The sequence below is a fragment of the Grammomys surdaster genome, unplaced genomic scaffold (assembly GCF_004785775.1).
Source record: "Grammomys surdaster isolate TR1022 unplaced genomic scaffold, NIH_TR_1.0 126271, whole genome shotgun sequence".
Taxonomy (NCBI): Eukaryota; Metazoa; Chordata; class Mammalia; order Rodentia; family Muridae; genus Grammomys; species Grammomys surdaster.
In genome coordinates, this window is record NW_021621071.1 from 2,249,260 (window position 1) to 2,266,759 (window position 17,500).

A 17,500-nucleotide genomic window follows, 5' to 3' on the forward strand; every position below is an offset into this window, starting at 1 on the left:
TTGGCTTCCTGAATGGCAGATCCTGTGTGATGATGCAGGGCCAGTTCCATATGTATGGAGGGTACTCGCTGTCAAAGGTGACATTCCCAGTGAGAGTTTTCCATCTTCTGGGTGCGGGCACTTTGGTGGTCACCAATGCTGCTGGAGGACTCAACCCCAATTTTGAAGTTGGAGATATCATGCTGATCCGTGATCACATCAACCTACCTGGTTTCTGTGGTCAGAACCCTCTCCGAGGCCCCAACGATGAAAGGTTTGGAGTTCATTTTCCTGCCATGTCTGATGCTTATGACTGGGATATGAGACAGAAGGCTTTGAGTGCCTGGAGACAAATGGGGGAGCAATGAAAACTACAAGAAGGCACCTACATGATATTGACAGGCCCTACCTTTGAGACTGTGGCAGAGAGTCGTCTGCTGAAGATGCTGGGAGCGGATGCTGGTGGCATGAGCACAGTCCCAGAAGTTATTGTTGCAAGACACTGTGGGCTCCGTGTCTTTGGTTTCTCACTCATTACTAACAAGGTTATCATGGATTACAACAACTTGGAGAAGGCCAGTCACAGGAGGTTCTAGAGGCCAGTAAAGCAGCTGCACAGACATTGGAACGGTTTGTCTCCATTCTTATGGAGAGCGTCCCACTCCCTGAGCATGAAAACTGACTGGCCATGGAGTCCTTCGGTGCTCCCCTGGTGGGGTCCAAGTAGCTGTCTACTTTGGTCCCTTGCTGAGGTCACTAGTCTCTGTTCTTAGATTCTAGCAGAAAAGAAAGAGGAGGATGCTTATCCTTCACCTTCCTGATGTTCTACTGTTCTGATGCCTAGTCCTCTTGCTTAGTTGCCTTCTCAAATTAGCTTTCATTCCTCTGGAAGAGCTGGAGTCCATTCCTACCACACTTGGGATATATGCCTTCAAACAGTGTCTTCTACATCTTGGAGAAGACAGACATGTTCTGAGCTCAGTCCGCTTCCCTTAAAGCCCTAGAGACCAAAGATGAACCCAATACCTCTTCTATTTTATTTAGTATCATAATATTTTGAGAATAAAAAGATCAAGTATTAAAAAAAAGTACAAGTGTTTCGGCTTTTCTTGTTCAGGTCCTGTCTGAGTAGTTCTGAGACAATTGCTATGTTTAGGGTGGCATAGAAGCTCTAATAAAAAATTACATGGGAATTTGCTTTATCAACTGTAAAATTTGGTGTCAGTGGAACATGGTTTATCACTGTTGGGACATAATTGTCCTTTGGTTTGTTGTGATGATGACATTGAAGCTTGTGAGACAAACCAGGGACCATCCACCTTCACATCTTTCATAGATAACAAAATAAAAACAACATTAGGAAATTAGAACATCATGGTATATTTTTGTCAAACAGGCAAGTAAATCATAATCGATTGAGAGCTGGTGTCCACATAGCTTGCCCCGTGGAGTGTGGGAAAGTATTATATTACTCCGGTGCCTCTGTATTTGTTTGCAAAATATTTATAACTAGTGAATAAGACTAATTATCTAAGACTTTTGTTTTAGTTACTTTTCTAGTGCTGTGACAAAACTCCACGGACAAGGCAATTTATAAAAGAAAGAGTTTAAGCTGGAGGCTGTTAGTTCCCCAGAGGGTTAGAGTCCAGGACTATCATGGTATGGAGCATGGCAGCAGGCAGGCATGTCACTGGAACAATAGAGATCCTACATGTTGACACAACAATCGTAACACAAAATGTGAGAGCTAATGGGGAATGGCATAGTCTTTTGAAATCTCAAATCCCACCCCTTAGGATCCTACCTCCTCCAATGAGGCCACACCTTCTAATCCTTCCCAAACAGTTCTGCCAACTAGGAGCAAAGCATTCAAATATATGAGCCTACAGGGGCCTTTTTCATTCAAACCATCACAATTACTAAGAAGGATAATGTAAGAATATAAGTTTTATCCTTTCTCATATGTTTTGCTTTATTATAAACTTTATTTATTTATTTTTTAATTTTTAGAATTGGTCCTAGGGTCTTATACATGCAAAGTAAGTATCTTAACATTGATCTACATGTCCAGCCATATCATGTATTTTAACTAACATTTTTATTTTGCTTCTTTTTGTATCACCTATGCAATATACATGCTTATGCAATCATAAGTGCACACAGGGAGATGTGAGAATAAGGTTCACCAGCCTGGGTCTCACTGTGAAGTAGAAGATATTTGTGAAAAGACACAGTCGTTCTCTTTGATTTTAAATAAAAAGTGGTATGCTCCACAAAGAGCTAAGTTTACATGGAAATATTACCAATGAAGCAAAAATTCCAGCTGAATTAGTTTCCATCCTGAATCATATGTAGACATATGAATCTTTTTGTTACTTGATTTCATTTCTTAATTCTTGAAAACCCTCCTTCTGAGCCTTCAAAAGTCCTTTTAAGTCTGGTGTTCTTTGAGTTAAGTGAACACATTTGCCCCCTGTTCATTTTAACTCATGATTTGTAAAAGTGAAACTCAGACTCAGTTATAACTCAATTCCACATACACACATTTTTCTTTGTAACATATGAGGCATTTTGACGTGCAAAAAAACCTGTATAAATCATTGGCTGTTGAGGAGAGGCAGGGTACGTTGAATCTTAGCTTTCTAATTACAGTTTTATTTGAAAAGGTTAGGGGGTAGAAGAGAACAATTTCTGAGTATCTATTTGCCAAGCTGGGTGTTTTATTTACAGCCTCATTTAAAGCCAACACCATGAGAGAAGCATTGAGAATATATCTCTCTGAGCTTCAATAAAGGAATGCTGTAACTTGTTTTGATATCAAGAACACCGAGTAGAGCAGGGCTTTAAACAGCACCTGGCAGTGAATAAACTGACATGCGGTGTTTAGTTAGCATCATCCTCTTTAGTGTAGATTTAGTGTAGTTCAGAAGTCATACAAACCTCCTGTGCTCCCAAGACCAGAAGAAAGCCCATTAATAGTCTCAGCATGACTGGTGTCTTAGAACCTGAATAGACTTTGAAATGACCACAGATGGAATACAGTTAAAAACAGAGGAAAGTTCAAAACCGAGTATACAACAACCATATTGCTTTATATAAAGACACCGAGAGGTAAACGCTGGGGGTGTAATGTATAGAGATTGGCCAAGTGACAAACATTTCCATTTGGATAAGAGGGTAGGTTTTATCTATGGCACAGCCTGGTGAATAAAGTCAAGAATAATGAATAATGTACTGTGTATAAAAATAGCTGAAACAGGTTTTAAATAGTCTTACTACTTTGTTGTTACTAAATCTTACTGAATATTCTTATTAAAATGGTAAATATTTGACAGAGATGGTATTTGGTCTGGCTTGATCTTTCCGCAGCATACATGTGCATTGAGATATCATGTTATGCTCTCTATGTGTACTAGTATTTATCAATAAAACATGATAAGACCCTTGGGATGGAGGTCAGTGATTGAACTTGCATCCCGGAGATCACCTGATATGCAAGAGGTCCCTAGGTTCGACCCTCAGCATTTCTCTGCCCTCAAATAGCATACCTTTAAGAAGGATATAGTGTGAGTTATCACTCCTTCAAAAGAGGACTTTAGCTTAGGCATTCACTCCAAAATTCCATTTAATAGGTTTGTCTGTAACTTGATGACATTTCTTACTCAGTAGGTTACCTTGTCTAGAGCCCCAGATGATCTAACAAAATATGACTCTGATCTTGTTGTGACTTATATAATTTAAAAATGTAATCTAATTTCTATGGGGAATTTTTTTTCCTTAGGACTTTGAGTCTTCTTGGCTAATTCTGCAAAGCCGTGGCCCTGGCAAGAACAAGGTTGATTATGGAGAATTCAAACGTGCCATTTTTGGTGAAATGAATGAATATAGAAAGTCATTTGTTCGAAAGGTAACTGCTAACTGATCTCAAACTATTACGCTTACTAGATTGTTAGATTCATTTTTTTTAGCACCTTGAATGGACCATCAATTGAAACCTGTCATATCGTTTTGGCTGCAATGCACACTGGGTTTAGTAAGACTTAAAATAAGCAAGCTTATGTATTTGTAGAAGTCTACCTAGAATAAAACAAAATCACATATATATCATATGATACATATATCATATGATATATATACACATACATATATCTTAGGAAATATTTAATACAAGAAAAATAAAATCCAAATTAAATTATCTTAATAAATTGCTGTTTCTGTAAATTGCTAGCTATCCATCTAAACTGTTGTGTAAAATCCTAAGCCTCATTTGCTGTCCCACAGAGCGAGTGGAAAAATTGGATGTGACGATTCCATTCTTAGCATTACAACTATTACAGTGTTGGTGTTCCGATGGACTATTTTACGATGATGACTAATGTGTTTTTATGCAGATTTTATGATATACACGCTAAGAGTTAAAGTGAACAGAACAAAGGTCATATTAAGCTGGAATTAGAGTCCTGGAGAGATAGGTCACTGGGTAAAGATCCTTGCAAGTGTAAGGATCTGAGCTCAAATTCTCAGGTCCCATCAAAATCCAGACCTGGTAACACATGTCTGTAATCTCAGGGCTCTTTCGGACGGCTGAGAGGCACAGATAAGAAACTCCCTGCAGGTCACAGCTCACTAGCCTGGATATGCATTAGCTAACAACAAAGAGGGCCTGTCTCACACAAGGTAGGGTGTGAGAACTGACACCCTGAATGTTTGTGTCTCACACACTGCACACGTGCATATACATCACACCTACATACACACACAGACCCCTAAAATTTTAAAAATAGAAATATAGATGAACTCAGTTCTATCAGACATGTACACTTTTGCGTGGTATGGTCTTTCTTTTGTGTATGTATTTAATACAATAGGTATATGTAGCTCATATTTATAAAAATCTATTTTGTGAAGGGTAGGATAAGTAATTGTAACAGGTGTCAGCTGCAAGTGCAAACACACACACACACACACACACACACACACACACACACACACACCCAGCACTAAACTAAAGCGCTCTACCCTTACTCACCAAGAGATGTAATAAAAACTTTAAGTAAAGCACACTCCTCACTCATGTACAGCTTTGCACTTAATTGTTATTGACATGCCCATGGTTCTAAGCTTGAGTATCAGAATAGGAGTTGAATTAGTGTCTTATGCATAAGTCATTATATTTAGATTAAAGGACCAAAATAAAATAAAAAGAAATAAATTAAGGAAAGAAGGGAGGGAAGGAGGGAAGAAGGGAGAAAAGAAGGAAAGAAAGGGTAGAAAAAAGAGTTACAGCCAGCGACAGGCCTGTCAAATTATTTTCTCATAGTTTGTAGACTAGAGGGACAAACCAGATGGACATATCTCGTTTCCTCTGATGACTCTCTCTATGGTCTGCAGGTGGAAACTCCACTGCTGACCTGTGGCAACCCCTCTGTGCATTGTGCTGTCCTTTGTCAAAGGAATACTACTCATCTCGGACTGAGGCCTGCCCTAATGATTCTGTTCCTTCTTAATTATTTCCTTAAGGACCCACCTCCACATATAGCCCTATTCTGGGGCTCTAAGTGTAAGGATTCAGGCAGGAAAGGAATTTGAGGGACAATTGAATCTAGAGAGGTCAATGTTTCCATGAGTTAAATATTCTGTCTTTTGTTTTTAGGGTTTTTTTGAGACAAGGTTTCTCTGTATAGCCCTGGCTGTCCTGGAACTCACTCTGTAGACCAGGCTAGCCTCGAACTCAGAAATCCACCTGCCTCTGCCTCCCAAGTGCTGGGATTAAAGGTGTGTGCCACCACTGCCCGGCAAGTTAAATATTCTGAATAAACAAAGATGGTTCTAGTTTGGATTCCTGGCAAGCTCAGACTGCTGCATCAGATAGCTTGATGTGTCTGTGTATCTTCCCTTCTTCATATTTTTTGATAGGCAGAGTTGTATTGAGTTGGAAGAACAGCAAGTGAAGCCAGTCAGGAACCGTAATGGAAGTATTGTACGCTAAGAAATAAGCATCTCACCTGTTCATTGATTCTAGTGATGTGGAGTTTGCAGGTTTACTTTTTGAACTAAAAACAAATAAACAAACAAACAACCTTCAAATAACTTCCCAGTTCTTCATTTTGGTCTTTTATCAACTTCATGAATCTCAGAGTTGAAAGTTACCAAGGTCTTTGACCTGACCCTTCAGTTCCCAGCAAAGCCGGGACAGGGCAGTGGGGCTCGATCACTTTCTGCAGGTCAGGGGGCTAGACAGGGAGCACATGAAATGCCAGCTGGGAGTGGGAGGGTCCCCAATGTTTGTTTTAGTGATCTTCCTCCGTGTTAATGATGCTTTCTTAAGCAGCTGTTTAGCTCCTTCAAAATGTCTTGTTTAGAGTCCGTAAATGATTGAGTGCAAAATAGCTTCTCATGTCTAATAATTTCACAGAGAGAAACCCTGTCTTTCTTTAGGCTTTCATGAAACTGGACTTTAACAAAACCGGCATCGTGTCTGTTCTAGACATAAGAAAGTGTTACTGCGCCAAGAAGCACCCACGTGTGATTTCAGGTAACTGTCACGTGCCGAATGCTTTTGATTTCTACTGTGCTCGTTAATAAAAATGTCTTCTCTAAATTCTCAAATCTAAAAGCATCGGCTGAAAGGAAGGAAATCCATTTTGTTTGAGCCAATAGCTTGGGAGCCATCTTACCCTTTTCCATTTAAAAATTCTTAGGTGTGTTGTCTATACTTATTGATTTCTCTGATAGTTATAATGAAGATAGGATTCTTGTTTGGAATGGCTGGTGAATTGGAGTGCAAAAGATTTGGCAGAACCTCTATAAGTCTCCCACTTATAGTTACTGTATCTTCTGATAGATGACCCATCCTTGAGGATTGAGGAAGATTTATGTCTTTATCGAGAGTGGGAGTGTATGTAAAAGGATATTGTGTATCTGTGGAAATCCAGCCAAGAGCAGCAACGCACACCTATAATCAGCACTTAGGAATAGCAAAGGGGAGTGAGACTTCACCTCAAAAACAGGGAGGAAAGCGTAGCGGGTTTTTAAAAGTAATAGTAAAGGTTCATTTCTTATTATAGTTCTTAAATAATGGATTTATGAATGCGGTTTATCACAGTGTTTGTGATAAGCAAACTTCCTTAATTCCATTGTATTTTTTTTTCAGAAGAGTAAAAGTTGTAATCACGTAACATATTTTTCAATCACTTCCTCTATGACTTGCTTTTTTAAAAAACATGATTTATTTAATGTATATGAGTACACTGTCGCTATCTTCAGACACACAAGAAGAGGGCATTGGGTCCCATTACAGATGGTTGTGAGCCACATGTGGTTTCTGGGAATCGAACTCAGGACCTCTGGAAGAGCAGTCAGTTCTCTTAACCACTGAGCCGTCTCTCCAGCCCCCTCTATGACTTTCATTGTTGTATAACATTTGCTAACCCACATTAAGATGTCATGCTTTTTGTTTGCCAAATTATTCTATTACTGATCAACAAATTAAAACGGGCATAAACATTCTCCTATTGGTGGGCTTCTAATTTCTAACTATCGACACACATCTAATGAAGCACACACATGTTTGTCTGTGACTCCTTAGGTTTCTTTCCTTCTGATTCCCTTGTGTGATACCAATACCTAGAAATACAAGGATATCCACATTTCAAATATCAACTGGTACTTCCAAACGCTGTTGCAATGATAGCTAGTTCTACACTAGATTATACTGCCTTTTCTTGTGGAATTATTTTTTGTCTGACAATCTGAGCTCTACTCAATTTGCATTTCATTGACTAATACAGAAGTAAAAGGCTTCCATTACTTAATTGAATATTCTCTTTGTTTTCAGACAGGATCTTACCGTGTAACCCAGACTGGCTTTGACAGCCTCTGGCCTTACCCTATTATTTTTTACTCAACATCATATTTTTATTTAACTATTGGGAATTTCATATAATGTACCCTGATGTTTCAAACTCACTTCATGTTCCTCTTAGGTACACCCTCCCACTCTTGTGCCCACCCCAAAAAAGGAAAATGAGAAAACAAAAGAGAAAAACAATGCACCAAGTCCAACTTGTGTTGCCCATAAACTCACTGGAGTTTGGTCACACTCCTACTTAGCCTGACTGTCCTAAGTGTGGGGATTACAGTGTTCACCTCCATGTCCTGTCTACTTAGGCATTTGTTTATGAGTAGTGCTGACCCTCTTTTCTGGATAGTTACATAAAGTAAATGCAGAAGACTTGTTTTTTTTTAATTTAATGTTTTATACTTTATATTAATAAAGATACAATTACCTTCCCTTGTTATCATTAAGAAATATTGTATATGTCAGGGCCTTGGCTCAGTTGGTAGAGTGCTTGCCTAATGGGTAGGAGGGGCTGAATTTGGCTTCCAGCTGTGAACAAATGAGCTCATGGGGCATCCTTGTAATATCAAGACTCAGGAGTTGGAGACAGGGGGATGCGGAGGACAAGGTAAATCTGGAGATGTCATTCTCTACATCTTTCTACTAAGTTAGTCACACTCAACACAAGGGCAAATGATCACGCTTATTTCAAAGTTTGGTGACTTCAGCATCATTTATCTCTTCCTTTGGAGTCAGCTTGCTTGTACTGCTTCAGTTCTATGATGGGCCAGAGATGATGGCTCCAGTTGGATTTGCTCCTGCTATTGGGTAACCTTGGTTCCTTTCAGGAATTCCTTACTTTGGCTTTGCATTCTCATTTAAGAGGAAAACTAAGTAGGCTGTACATGTCTAAAAGGGAAAATCTAGTGATAGCTTAATATAACAAAGAAAACCCTATTTTTATGTTTCATTACAAATTGCAATCTATATACATAGCAATTTCCAGGATAAAAAGTGTCTACTATTATTCTTCCTCTTCCTCCTCCTCCTCCTTGTTCTTTTTCCTCTTCTTCCTCTTCTTCTTCATTCTCATCTTCCTCCTCCTCCCTCTTTATTTTTTGAGACAGGATCTTGTGTCATCCAGGATGACCATCTGCTTGTGACTTTCCTTTGCCTCTGCCTCCTGCATGCTTGCCTTCACAATCTCAGTTGTAGAAAACATTCTCTCTCTCCTTTTGACTTCACTTAAGTAATCTGTTAGGAAAAATGGCTTTAGTAGAAGTGGCACAACCCAAAATCAGTTTTTGTAATGATAGAAATCCAATATTTAATTTTGTAACAATTTCTGGTCTATTAAAGCAAAGAAAGAAAATCTCCCATGGATGATGGGAGATGGATATTTTCTAGGTGGGAGGTTTTAAGAAGGTATATGATTCTTGCTTTTTGAAACATAAATTTAATTAAAAATGCTGTAATTAAAACTTGTTTCCATATACATTAGCTGCTGATTAGATTTTGCTTTGACAAGGCACTATTGTTGCATAGCTCAGCGTCCTGTCTCCCTTCATTCAAACTCCTTTCATTTTAATAAAAGGATCACTTTCATCCTATTTGCTTTGTATATTTTTAAATGACAGCAACGGTTTTTTGATTTTTTCCTTGAATTCAGTTTTACATATGTGTATGCATGTTTGTGTCTGTGTGTGGGATGTAGGTACTTACAGAGGCTAGAAGATGGTGTTGGACCCTCTGGAGCTGGAGTTACAGGCCACTGTGAGCCACAAAATGTGGATATGCTTGGCCAAACTCAGATTTTCTGGAGGAGCAGCAAATATTCTTGATTGCTAGCCATCTGTCCTGCCCTCTGACTTAAAAAAATATTTTTAAAGGTCATTTCAATGGTCATAGATTACTGCCATATCTTTTGCTTTGTTGACACATCCTTTTGTTATTCTATTTTGGATATTTTTTGACCATCTTTTCATCTTTTTACTATTATGAATCTTTTTTCCTATGTTCTGTGCTAGTAGCTCGAGAACAGATAAAAGGATGAACGAAGGAGGGGGATAGTGATGGAGAGGCCAATTGTGAGATAAATTAATTCTGGCTAATGTTTAAAGAAATCAGAGGGATGTTTGGCATGCCATTTTAAATGACCAAAATTATTTCAGAAGATGAACAAGTATCCCACTATCATCGTCTGTTGTTTTGCTGAACTTTCACGGAAAATATTTCAAGTCAGTCCTCTTCCTGCAGGGCATTCAACAGAGGAGGAAATCAAATCATCTTTCCTAGAGACATTAAAAGATGCCTGCAGGAAGTATGGTGAAATTTCATACGGTGAATTTGAAGATTACTATGAAGGCCTAAGTATAGAGGTAGCAAGTGATGAAGAGTTTGTCCACATCTTACGTACTCCATGGGGAATTTAGTTTTCGATAGCACACCTTCTCACTGGTACCAAGTATTTTATAGAGAATATGCATTTTATATAAAATATGATCAGCTTGTAATATATTTTCCGAGATTCTTTTTAAATTTTTTTTCAAAGTAGAATCTGGAGAGGCCAATTTGGAAATAGATGTGTGTTTTTTAGCACACATGCATGCCTACCTGTCCAGATGTTTATAAAGACAGTTCTTTTTGCTCATTCTTAGCTTCTCTTATTATATATCTTATTACACTTATAATTCTTACACTTGTTATATCTCTTATCCTACAAGGATAAGATGGTCCTTATCCTTATACATTATGCTCCTTGTACTTATTTTAGAAAAGTAGTTAAAAAATTAGCCTTAATAGAAAAGTAACATTTCCATTAAACTCTATGAGGGCTTGTATATAGTGATCATTTTCTGTCCTTTCCCAATTTTCTTAGAACCTTTCTCTAGAATACAGTTGTCACCATTCTCAATTTAATGACGTGGGATTCAGACCAAGGGTGAAGCAGTTAGTGCAACTTGTTTGCAACTTAGGAAAATATTCAGTTATCCGTAAAAGCAATGTTAAAGTCAGTACAATGTGGGTGTTTTCCATGCATTATATTTTGAATAGTTGGTGTTTACACCTCAATGTTTATTTAAAGAGAATTGTCATTTATTTTTTTGTCTTCAAAATTATATACTGCTCTTTGTTCACTGGGAAAGTTACATTGTATTTTCTATTTTAACTGTCATATTATCTGCACACAAATGTTACTTATATGTAAACAACAAAATGTAGGAATCTTTGGTGTGTAGATATATTTCCTTAGACTATTAAATGAAGAATTCAAAGATAATTCATTGAGTTTTGTACAAAATGTAAAAGCATCCTTTTGTATCACAAAATAAAAATATGGTATTCTAAGCAGCTCTTTTTTTGTATAGTAAACAACTGGAACATTTTCTTCTACATATGACGTGTTTAATAGCTTCCCGTTCTATGCTCATTCTTTCCAAATTGTATTCTTCACTTTTCCCTGGATGGAATGTACTCATTGTTGGAATTATGAATGTGTAACTTTTAAATTGTTAGTTTCTTGTCTTTACTATCAATGCTAATTATCACATGCTAGGGGAAAGAACATGACAAGAATGATGCCAGATGAGAAACTTACCAGCGAGAAATGTAACTGTCTGTCTGTCTATCCATCCATCTATTATGTATCATCTACCTATGTATCTGTCATCTATCATCTATGTATTTATCATCTATATCTATGTATCTAATATCTATTTATCTACATCTATGTATTTATCTATATATCCATATATGTATCTATCTATGTACCTATACATCTATGTATGTATCTATGTATTTATCTACGTATGTATATATGTATGTATCTATGTATGTATGTGTGTGTATGTATGCATGCATCTATCTATATCTATCTATCTATCTATCTATCTATCTATCTATCGAGTTGCTGATGCAGAAAATCATTCTGATCTTGATTAGCTTCACTGCCAAGGTTCTTCTTAGACCTTGGCATAGTAAAAAGTTATTTAGTATACAGTTTAGTAGATGAGCATTTGAAGCAAGTGGAATTTTAAAACATTCACAACACTTAACAACTGGTGTTTCCTATTCTCAGTAGTCTTTAAGATTCTGAAATGCCTTTTGAGCAACTTTAAAATGTTTTATGTTGTGAGTTTTGTTGCATGAGTTGGGCAGCAAATGGATTTTATAATTAGGTAGGTATTTGCCAGATACTTGCTTGAGATGGTATAGAATCGTTCTCCCAGTTCACCATAATAACTTCATTGAGCAGTGTATATTGATTGTGCTGTCTCTATTCTTGCACATTCATTACAGAATTTTCAGGAAAGTGGAGATATAATCTAGGGATTTCAGATTGTATTTTAGTATAAAGAATAGACACTCACAAGATGGAGGAGTTATGGGATATTAATAACCCCAGCATTACAGGGCATCCCTAGGGCTTTCTAGCTAACAACCCTAACCCAAAATGAGAGACCCTGTCCTATGACAGTAAGGAGAGAAACAGAGAAAGACAACAGATATCTTACTCTGGTCTCTGCATGGGTACCGTCTGCACATTCACATGTCTGTGTCACATATACATGCAACGCACACACACACACACACACACACACACACACACACCCAATAAATGCTACATATCAGATGAACAGTGCATCTGATCACCAGTCAGTGAGTTAATCACTTAAACTTGTGAGTAATAATATCCATGCAGTTACTGGGCTTTGATATATTCTAGATCTTCCTCCCTTTTCTAGTGTTCACTCAGCCTCAGATACTGTCATGTGTTACTTCTGAATCAGTTTCTTTAGCCTCAATGGGCATGTTCACACACTTAGTACTCCTCATATATATTCATGTGTGTTGCTTCATATCCACTGTCTCTTCCTATCTTAACCCAAGGCAACACACAATGCTCTTGGGGTAACTTTTTTCTTTTTGCTACTTTGGGGTCTAAACCTCATGTATGTTAAGTAAGCACTCTACTACTGAGCCATACAACCCAAGGGAGTGATGTTTTTAAAAAATATACATTACTTTCTGAATAAAATTCCTTCCCAACATCCCACTTCTTTCGGAAAAGTTTGAACTCATGACTGTACTTCATGGCATCGAAACAATAAGTTCATTGTGAGCGCAGGTTCCTAGATTCAGAGAATTCTTCATATTCTTCTAGACTTTCTGAACGGCTTACACTTTTTTTTAAACTTGATTGTGACATTTCACATCTCAGTACCTGCTTTGTTACTGCCATCCAAAATGGTTGTCTCCACTTAGTAGGTCTACATTCAGCCATTCTGCGCTTCTAGTACTTCAAAAAATGATCCTATCTAAACTGCTAAAACTGATACACTCGTGCCTCTGAGATCCGCACGTCACACCACGTATGCTGTTAATATAATCTTTACTAATGCATACCGTAATGCCACTTTGCTTGTGTTCCTTCCACTAGATGGGGAAACCTCGTGAGCATAGCCACAGTGTATGTTTCAACCAGGAATACAGCTCTGGAACTTTAAACCCGAACCTGGTGTTGGGAGAGATGGGGGGTTCCGGAGGGAAGGGATTAATTGAGACACAGGTTCTTGGGGAGAGAACTCTGAAAGGCGTGGTGCGACCCCTCGTGGATCTGAGAGGAATGGCAGTGTGGCACTTCCGTGCGCATGCGTGAGTAGGAGGGATGAGTTCAGCTCTACTTTGTGATCCTGGTCTCCAGTCCTGTGTCTTACTCGGGATAGGCATTACAGCCATGTTATCAGGGTGCTTGTGGGAATCACTGAGCAGCAGTCGTTGGGATTCTTGCATTGGAACCACCTCTCACTACAAGAACTTTAGCCAAAGCCATGTAAGGAGTCCAAATGTGGATTTAGCACAAGCTCCACATTGCGAACAGTAAATTTACCATATAGAATGAATTGTTTCAGTTAGACAAAAGTAATTTCTGTTTCTTGTGATCACAGTATTGTGACTATAGGAAAAGTGATATCTTATGCAGCTAGGATTGCAGAAAGTAGATTTTAAATGTGTTTTTAACAAGGCATGATTAAGTAGCCTGGCAGAATTGTATATGCCTGTAGTCCCAGCACAGAGAAGTAGAGGTAGAAGAATCAGGAGTTAGTTAGCCTTTGCTACCTAGTGAGTTTGAGACTATTCTGGAATATAAGAGACCCTGTCTCAAAAAAACAATAAATAAATAAATAGTAAGCATGTGAAGTGTTGAATTGTTGACTAATCTGAATGGTTCATTCTATATTGTAAACATATGTCAAAATATCACAACTCACCCTGTGACCATATGCAATTCTTTGCCCATTAAAATATAACCCAAATGCACAGACTTTTAGCTTGGAATTATGCAACAAAGCTTTACTTCTTAGGGACCTCTATGTTCAGTTATGTGGAACTCAGATTGTCCCGAAAGGACTGAATAAGAAATTTTTTCCTGTGTGATGGAAGAAGATTGTATAAAAGAAGAAATTGTTACCGCCCTTGCTGGATTTGTCTTTTCCTTTTATCTTGTTTGAGTGAGGCTTCTGAGGCGTGGTAAATTAGTTTGGATATGAAGTGCAATGCTCTTCACCTTTGCAACAGTACACTGAATTTCCTGGAATTTGTAGATGATGTTAAAGCTAATATGAAGCAAACGAGTGTATCTCAGGGAACTTTCTATGCGTCACTTATGCGAGTGCCACACTTACCCAGCAGCTGGAAGGCCTCTTAGAAATGAACTTTTTTAGAAAATATGTGTCATCCAGAAAAAGTAATTTTGAGAAAGCATTCAGATGGCCGCACCATCAAGGAAAAGTATGTACTTACATTAATATTTTAATCTAACTGATAATGTGGAAAGAGGACAGGTTCAGCAATTTCTGAGTATTGATTTCAAACTTAAGTTCTTCTCTAAATTACCGGTGTGTGTTTGGGAAGTACTCACTGACAGGGGAAGTATGGATTGAAAAATTGTGGCTATCCACAGAGAAACAGATGTATATGTGGATAAAGTGTTCATTGCAGTTCAGCAGGCAAGGTGTACTCCCAGATCCTTATTTGTTTTTTTTCCTGAAATAATTGATTAATTAAAATATTTTGTTATTTATTTTCTGAATATTATATATTCATATAATATATATTTATATATTCATACATAACACATCATCATGCAATATAATATAATTATATTATAATTAATAGCAATAATAATGTCATTATACCCCAATTTACTTCCAAATGACAGTTACACAAGCTACTCTTTTAAATAGATATTAAGGTAAGGATAATTTGTGACTGTTTTCTTCTGAGTCTAATACAATTCTAAGGAGAACGGTACTCAATTTTCATCCTTTAGCAGAGCTCGTGAAGAAAATTAAAGTTTTGTATTAAGGTTGCCAGCTTTCTCCCACCCCCTTCAAAAGCAGTATAATAAAAACAGAGATTAATTAGTATGAAACAATATTTTTATTTAGAATAATTGTAAGATGGGTCGTGGTGTGTGTTGGTGTGTGTGTGTGTCTGTGTGTGTCTATGTGTGTGTCATCTGGAGATTGTGTGGGAGATATTATGCCAATTGAGGTGGGAACACCTATCCACTGTTAAGTGGTACAATTCTCCTAGGCAGAGTATTTTGGAGTGTAAGAATAGAGAGGAAAATCTGAGCACTAATATGCATATGTTCCTTGCTCTTTTCTGACCATGGATATAGTATCACCAGATGTGTCAAGTTCCTGCTGCTGTTAACTCCTTGCCATGACAGACTATAACCTGGGCCTTTGAGGTAAAATAAAGCCTTTCTTCCTTATTGCTATAAAAAACCCTAAATATTTTATAAGCCATTTGAACTAATTAATATCCAGAATGTTGAAGAATGGAAAAATCACTGAATGCTGGAAACATCTTAATGGGCCATTCTGATGGGAACTTAGAGGAAAAGAAATCGAGAAAAATGAATACTGTGATTTCAGAGGGCTCCCAAGATTTCCGAGGGGAGCAAAGAGTCTATTAGTAACTGGAACCATTCATGTGGTATCTGACCCAAGAATCTGCCTTCATTCCATCTGCATCTGCAGTAAAGACCTGTCCACTATGGGTGGTGTCATTCCCTTGACAGGATATTCTGGATTTTATATGAGTGGAGAAAACGAGCCGAGCACTAGCATGCATGCACTCATTGCTCTTTCTTACTGTGGATGGGGGTGTGATGTGACCAGCTACTTCAGGCAAGGCGACTTGCCCACCATGATGAAACTTTACTTTGAACTGTGAACAAAAAACGCCCTCCCCCTTAAGTTACTTTTATCAGAGTATTTTATCACAGCAACACAAAAAGAAACAAGACAAGCGGAATTAATTTGCCTCTGTGGAAACTATCTATGGTGTTTCTAGTATCTTTGATATGCAAAATAAGACCACCGATGACCCTAAATCCTGTAGTGGGTTAGGATTTCCAGATATGACTGCACCTGAATCTATCAGCACATATGCTTTCTTTCTTTCTTTCTTTCTTCCTTTCTTTCTTTCTTTCTTTCTTTCTTTCTCTCTTTCTTTCTTTCTTTCTTTGTTTCTTTCTTTCTTTTTTTAAAATTGGATGTTTTCCTTATTTACAATTCAATTGTTATCCCCTTTCCAGGTCTCCCCTCTGGAAACCCACTATCCTATTCCCCCTCCTCCTGCTTCTATGAGGGTGCTCCCCCACCCATCTATCCACTACCATATTCCTACCCTGGCATTCCCCTACACTGGGGCATCTAACCCCCACAGGACCAAGGGCCGCTCTTCCCACTGATGTCCAACAAGGTCATCCTCTGCCACTTATGTGGTCAGAGCCATGGGTTCCTCCATGTGTACTCTTTGGTTTGTGGTCCAGTCCCTGGTAGCTCTGGGCATCTGGCCAGTTGACACTGTTGTTCCCCCCACGGGGCTGCAAATTCCCTCAGCTCCTTCAGTCCCTTCTCCAACTCCTTCATCGGGGACCCCATGCTCAGTTCAATGGTTGGCTGCTCATACATTTTCTTAATATTGTAAACTTGATTTCACATCGGAGGTAGTGTCTATGTCCCGTCTTAAGTCCTTGTGACTGGTTTCTTAGACTGGGAAGGTGTTGATGTCTCATGCTCCATGCAAAAGCAGGTTACGTTCTGCTGTATTTGCTGGGATACTTATGCCACTGTACGAAATCTGGAAGTTTTAAACTGGAGTGATCTTACAGCAGTGCTTTGGTTAACTATGGAGACATTAATTTGTATTTCTTGCTCTAAGATATAGTCAAAGGTAAGATAAATTTCAGCTTGGATTGAAGAAGCCAGGAAAACTTTTGTTTTTTGTTACCTTTAAGTCAGAAGCAGATACTATCAAGAAAAATTGAATGTTAACTTCCAATGAGTTGCAACTGAATACATATCTGAATCTTCCTGTGTGTGTGACTATGTTTGTACATAAATGTTTGTGTGTGTGAGTGTGCATGAGTGCATGTGACTGTATGTATGTGAATGTGTATGTGAGTGTATGTATATGAATGTGTGTGTGCATGTGTGTGTATGACTGTGTATGTGTGTGAGTGTATATGTGACTGTGTGTGAATGCATGTATGTGTGTATGCATTTATGAATATGTATGTATGTGCCTGTGGGTATGAATGTGTATGTGTGTTACTGTGTGTATGTGTTTGTGAGTGTTTATATGTGACTGTGTTTGTATGTG

The 17,500-nt window shown here is 38.1% G+C and overlaps 1 protein-coding gene and 1 pseudogene across 1 annotated transcript in view; both read left to right on the top strand.

The window, feature by feature from the left end:
- LOC114613661 overlaps nucleotides 1-661 on the top strand; it is a 1,477-nt pseudogene extending 816 nt beyond the window's left edge.
- Nucleotides 1-11,210, top strand: part of Caps2 (calcyphosine 2) — a 43,638-nt gene extending 32,428 nt beyond the window's left edge. The window contains exons 15-17 of the mRNA XM_028759088.1: nucleotides 3,761-3,886; nucleotides 6,418-6,514; nucleotides 10,076-11,210. Of these exons, the coding sequence (XP_028614921.1) occupies nucleotides 3,761-3,886; nucleotides 6,418-6,514; nucleotides 10,076-10,251 (399 nt within the window). The 3' untranslated portion in view covers nucleotides 10,252-11,210. The remainder of the gene's footprint in view (nucleotides 1-3,760; nucleotides 3,887-6,417; nucleotides 6,515-10,075) is intronic.
- The last annotated feature ends 6,290 nt before the right edge of the window (nucleotides 11,211-17,500 follow it).